Source organism: Gavialis gangeticus, unplaced genomic scaffold (assembly GCF_001723915.1).
Source record: "Gavialis gangeticus isolate Ggan-Ray unplaced genomic scaffold, GavGan_comp1, whole genome shotgun sequence".
In the NCBI taxonomy this organism is placed as follows: Eukaryota; Metazoa; Chordata; order Crocodylia; family Gavialidae; genus Gavialis; species Gavialis gangeticus.
Window position 1 is genome coordinate 60,430,945 of NW_017728992.1, and position 6,204 is coordinate 60,437,148.

Genomic DNA, 6,204 nt, shown 5'->3' on the forward strand with positions numbered 1-6,204 from the left:
GGCCACACAGAGCCATGCTGTGGCTGCTACCCAGGCTCCGCCCAGCAAGATCACCACAGCTGTAGCCTTGGGAGGCCTGTAGGATCCCAGGTAAGGCTGCTGGGGCTAGGATCTGGAACCAACTTCCAAGTAAAGTGGTGCTGGCTCCTACCCTGGGGGTCTTTAAGAGGCGGCTAGATGAACACCTTGCTGGGGTCGTTTGACCCCAGTACTTTTTCCTGCCATGGCAGGGGGGTCAGACTTGATGATCTGCTCAGGTCCCTTCCAACCCTACCAGCTATGAAACATTTTTCACAATTCACAACTGTGTAGTGTGGTTTACACTGAATGTTTCTGTCGCTCCAGTGTGGTTCTGTTTTAAAGTCTTTGGGGACCATGTGATGGCCAAACATAAATACATACACTTTGCAAACATATCTGCTTAACGAGCATACATTACTCTTGACCAGCAATAAGACATACATTCTATTATTCCAGCTAAATCCACCCACTAATTTATGATTTTACCACACATAACAGAACATTACTATTTTCAACGATTAGTCCTTGCATGTGATTTTGAGCTATTAAACATTCTTAGAAAATTCTTGCCAACAGATTTCTATCCTGTCAAGAAACAAGCAGCAAAAGAAAAGGCTCTCCTGCTTGGAACTGAGCAAGGCATCTTGGTTCTCAGCAATCATCTGAAGCCAGGCCCGTCCAACAGGTGGCATGCAAGGGGTTAATCTGTGGCTCCTGGGCTCCCCCCGGCTGCTGCTCCCTTCATGGTGGGGAGCTCTAGACTCTGCCTCCCTTTTTTGGTTTCACTTCCTGTCCATGCCCCAGGAGGCAGCAGTATGGCACAGCCTGAGAATACTAGGGGAGCCCAGTCAGGGAAGGGGAGTGGTATCTGTGGCCCTGCTACCACAGCCCCCAGCTGCTAAGAATCTGAATAGCCAGAACCTGAGGCCATTCTGGATCAGTATTTCCCATATGCAACATAACTAAGCTGCATTTGTCTGGGCAAGTATGCAGCTACTAGGATCAAACCTTGATGTCCATAAGGATTAGCTGGAGGAGGAAAAAGTATAGGGAACGGCACCCTGGGATGTCCTTCCCCAGCAACAGAGAAAGCTTCTTTATTAGTTTGAACCTTTACTCAGAACAGGACAAAAGACAAGAAACGTTTTTGTTCAGGTACGAGCTAGAGATCCACCTTTGGTAGCTTTTGCCGAATCTGATCTGCCATTCCCAAAGTTAAAAAACTGCAGTGATACTCCAACGTGGGACTGACTCAGAGGCAGAACACAAAATGGAAGACAAGGAGCCAACCAAGAACATCTTATCCCTAGGTGAAGTGCAGTAATTCAGCTGATGCTTGTTTCCACTGTGATGCAGAATCCACCACTGAGATCACCTCATGTGGAAATGCAACATGATCATTACAAATACAGTTAGCCACATTCAAAAGCCAATCCCTTTCTCCTCCCACTTAGACTTCAGTACTTAACATTAAGAAAAGCAATTTTCAAAATTCAGGGATATATGAAAATATCATACCATCTCTCATTTTCAGAATTCTCCTAGTATATTCACTTGTGCACAAGAATAAATTACTTAAACTAATTATTGGTAGATAGTCTCGTAACCATACATTCATATGCACCTAATTAAAAACCCTGCCCATCCTGTGAACTTCTACTTACCTTTTTCTTCCTCCTCCTCCTCTTCCTCACTTTCCTCAGCTTTGTTCTCAGTTTCAGGCTCTCTCTCATCAGCTTGTTCAGTAGGCATTGTATCTTCTTTAGAGGAAACAGGAGACGACATGGCTGTTTGTTTTGCTGAACACAAAAGGGGACAACAGACAACCGTATTATGGCACAGGAAGAACTTCTTTAAATGAATCTATCAGACAGCTTTATAGGGTAGAGTCAAGGAAACTTGCTGACTATTTGATGACATAAAACACATTTTCAAGCACTTCCAAAAGGGTCAGAGTGTTATAGGGTGTTAAGTGGGGTTTTAGTTTGTTACATCTTACCTTGTGGGTTGCTTGTTCTTTTGAGCTGCTCTAAGCCTCTCTGAATAGGACGGAATAAAGTTCTTAATAACAATAACAACAATCACAGGAGAAATGCATGTTTTTCACATCTCCCAATGCAAATTTGGCCAGCCATCCTGTAATCACACAAATCCCTCACCAAATTACAGTTAATTTTAAATTTTACTTAGAACAGATAGCATAGTTAAAAATCCTTCTAAACATTAAAGTCTTGCTGTGTGGTTTGTGAGTAACACCTACTGAAAGCAAGCACATTGCATTAACATATGTTGGTTTTCCTCTGTAAGTTTTAACACTAAGAAAATACAAACGTTAAGAAACTACACTTTTCACTATGCTGGAAGAAAAATTAATTCTGGATTTGGTCAAGCAAGCAAAATACTATGTTGCAAAACACCAGATAAGTGGTTCTCAACCTTTTTAAACTTAAGGAAACCTGCAAAAAATGAGTTTTCACTCATTTTTTGACTAAAAATAGCAGAGCAGCTCTTCTCTATCAAGGCCACGACAGGTTGGAGTTTTTAAACAATGGATTCTTGTTTAAAATCTCTGTATTTATCTTGTGAATTGTGTTTGTACACCTAACACTACTAATATTGTGTGACATGCCACAACACCCTGGAAAGCATTTCAGGGTACCCCAGGGTGCCACGGCACCCTGGTTGAGAATCACTGTACTAGATACATCAAGCTGCACATTTACAGAGAAAATGAAGTGCGCACTGTGGAAAAATTAAGGCTCCTTTCAAAAGCAGCATCAGTTGTAGGCTATCCCCTGGCCTATGTTATACAGGCAAGACTAATGATCTAAGTGATTATTTTGGCTCTAAATATTTATCAGCATACTGGAAACAGTTTATTTTTAAAAGAAGTCTCTAGACCAGGTCAACTGGAGGTACGCATACTCCTGGGGGTACTTGGATCGGTCCTAGGGGGTATGTGCGGGCAGGGACAGAGCGCTGCTGCCTCCCAGGAGCAGGGCTGGGGTGGCAGCAGCAGCACCCCTCTGTGGGGTGGGGAAGTTCACATGCGGCAACTGCCACACACCAGCCCGGTAAACTTCCCTACCCTGTAGAGGGGCACCACTGCCTTCACCCTAGCCCAGTGAGCTTCCCCACCCCAGCCCTGCTCCTGGGAAGCAGCGGTGCTCCATCCCCGCCTCCCTGCTCCATGTCTAGCTATGCGCTGCTCCCCACAACCCCAGCATTCAGCTGTACACTAACCACCCCGCAGCATTCAGCCGCCAGGGGTACTTAGACTAGAAAAGGTTGAAATCCCCTGCTCTGAACTAAGTCAAGCAGAAGACCATGATGGGCCTTAGAAACCAACTCATTCAGAGAAGCATAAGCTTCACAGGCAACTGCCTACTTTGTCAGATGCTATGAATGGACTACAGTTCCAATAGTTAAAAGCCCTCATTTAGCTTTCAAGTAGAAACAAATCTCACCCAAAATTTCTTTGGGTGTATGAAATGGGGAAAGAGAAGTTTCTCTATTTTCCTGAAGACAGAATAATGCAAGCCCTACTCTAAAGAAAACCTCATCAGTCTACACTGCAATTAATCTCATGTTGTTGTATCTTGAAGCTGTTAAGGTTTAATGTAATGTACAGCAAAAGTTGCAGCACTCCTAAAGCAATGACTCTCAGCCAGACTAGCAGGGCACCCTGGGGTGCCACCAGAGCCTTTGAAAGCTGTCCTGAGGTATGAGGAGATAAGCAGATAACCTAAGCAGAAAAGTAGTCAAGCTCAGGCTTGTCCTTGCCTGAAAAATCCCCTACTCCCATTGCCCAGTTCCTCTGCCAGAAGCTAAGCACTGTAATATGTAAGAGTTATGGAAGTGGGATGCCACTCAATTCACCAGATATGGAGAGGGCCTCAAGTCCAATGAAGTTGAGAACCACTGTCAAGTCATGCCTAACTGCTTTTCTGTTCCTAAAGAAAGGCCAGTCAGTTTTAAATGGCTCTGGTATATTTGCACAAGGGAGTTTGGCAGAAGGCAGTAAATCAGCTGAAAACATCCTAGCATAGCAAATCTCAACCAGGGTGCCAGATTCATCCAAGGGTGCTGGGGAATATAAAGAGAAAAGCAAGGTGCAGTGACGAAATAAGCACATCATCACAGCCTCAGGCTGGTCCCTGCCTGTTCAATTCCACCCCCGTATGCATGCAGGTAAGCCCTGTAACACATAGCTTGGTTTCCAAAACAGGGATGCTGTTCACTTCACCGAAGTTACAGAGGGGGCTGTAACTCCAAAAAGGCTTACTGTGGTGCAAGCTCCTGTCATCTCCCTCCTCTACCTGAATCAGGTTCAGGCATTATGTCCAATGTCGTGTCAAACAGTTTTACTGAGGCCCAACTATGGATGTACAAGGGATGGGCTGGCTGGGGATAACTGCATCTCAGGCTGCTGTGGTTCCCCTGCTTTACCCAAGGCAAGTTGGGGTGTAAGGCCCACACTGCATCACAGTGGACAGTCCACTTCAAGTGGAGTTTACACAATGGTTCGTATGGGACGCTTTGGCTGAGGAGGATCTGCCTCAGGCAGAGGCTGGACGAGAGGAGCTCTGGGGGCCCCTTCCTGCCTGACCTCTCCTATGACCCTTGCAGCCCTGAGGCACCAAGGGGCAGGCTCTCCTGGCATCCCCAGCTGAGAATCCCTGCCCCAGAGGGACTGCAACTTCCTCACTCAGGCGAGCTGGTGCTATTTCAAAATCCACCCGGCTCCTCTCCAGTCCCTTCTGCTGCTCCAGTTTTCTTAGGTGTGCAATAATTAGGGGTGCACTGATAGAAATTTTTGGGGCCAATACTGATAGACTTTTTTAAGGAGGCATGTCGACTGATACCAATCTGATTTCTGATACCAGGCCAGCAGCTTGAAGGGCTGCTTCCACCTGGTAAGCGTGGTGGGGTGGAAAGGTAGGGGGGAGGAAAGGGAGCAGATCAAGGCCCCCTGCAGTGAAGAAGCGGGGCTGGGGCAAGCGCTGCCCAGCCAGGGTGGGGTGGGACAGAGCCATGGCTCATCCAGGGGGTGTGGATCCCACCACTATGCACCGGAGCTCCCACCACTTGTCCAGGAGGTCGGGGGCATGCCCCTGGATCTGCATGAGGCGGGGTGGGAAGAGTCCTGTGCAGCCCCAGACTGTTCCGCCCCGATCCAAGGGCACACACCCCTCTCCCATGGCCTCCCAGATGAGCAGCAGGAGCCACCAGATGAGTGCAGGACCAGCAGCATACAGCAATCGGAGCTACCCCACCCCCCAGACAAGCCACAACTTTGTCTCGCACCCACTTTGGCTGGGCAGTACTTGCCCCAGCTCAGCTGCGCTCCTCTCCAAGGGGCTGGGCTGCACTCCTTGCTGCCTATGTGCTGCGCTGCCGCTGCACATATGCACAGGCATTTATTGGCCAAATTAGGCTGATTTCCGATTCAATCAATTTTCTTTATATTGATGCCAGTCTGATACCAGACAAACGTAGCAGTGCACCTCTAGTGATAATCATTGTATTTGTACAGTAATTTCAACCCTCGTATGATACATGATCAATAGCAGTAAAAGTGTTCGAACCCCAGGATAATTAGAGGCAGCTCACTGATGCAGCACATGCAAAACCCAAGTCAGTTTCAGAGTCTCAACCAACCATCAAGTCTGCTGTCAGCACTTTCTTACCACTGCTTGCCTCAAAATAAACAAACGCTTCAACTTTGACCCCCCCCCCGCTCTCACTCCTCACTGGCGGCTTACCGCCAGAAAGTAAATAAGGAGACGACGTCTTTGCATACGTTATCCGCCTATTTTTTCAGCGTACAACTGTTTTTCAGCAAACACGATCATTTGGAGCTCCCAGTGCCATCACTGCACACTGAAGACCCGGCTGCTCCCGGCGGGGGGTGCTCGGAGCTAACTGCCCGCCAAGCCAGGCCTGGGTGCCCCGCCCAAGCCGCACGCGACGGCGCCAGGGCGGCCTCTGCCCTCACACCGGACCCGCCCCACACGCGGGAGGCCGGTAAGGCCTGCGCGTCTCTCGCCCCCTCCGCGCCCCGCTCCGGCCGGGCCGGGCCGGGCCCCGCAGGCCCCCGGCCCATGATGACGGCGGCGGGCGCGACACACACCTCAGCTGGGCGCGGCCCGGCGGCGATAACAGCCACTAGCGGCGGGGCTG

The 6,204-nt window shown here is 48.6% G+C and overlaps 1 protein-coding gene across 3 annotated transcripts in view; it reads right to left on the reverse strand.

The window, feature by feature from the left end:
- The window catches only part of DEK (DEK proto-oncogene), a 42,702-nt gene that overhangs the window by 36,379 nt on the left and 119 nt on the right, over positions 1-6,204 (reverse strand). For 2 of the 3 annotated variants that reach the window (XM_019523280.1, XM_019523300.1), the window contains exons 2-3: positions 6,155-6,200; positions 1,686-1,817 (exon numbers count right to left, since the gene is read on the reverse strand). In XM_019523280.1, the coding sequence (XP_019378825.1) occupies positions 1,686-1,806 (121 nt within the window). In that variant the 5' untranslated portion in view covers positions 1,807-1,817; positions 6,155-6,200. Of the gene's footprint in view, positions 1-1,685; positions 1,821-6,154; positions 6,201-6,204 lie in introns of all 3 variants that reach the window. The other variant, XM_019523289.1, reaches the window with a different exon arrangement.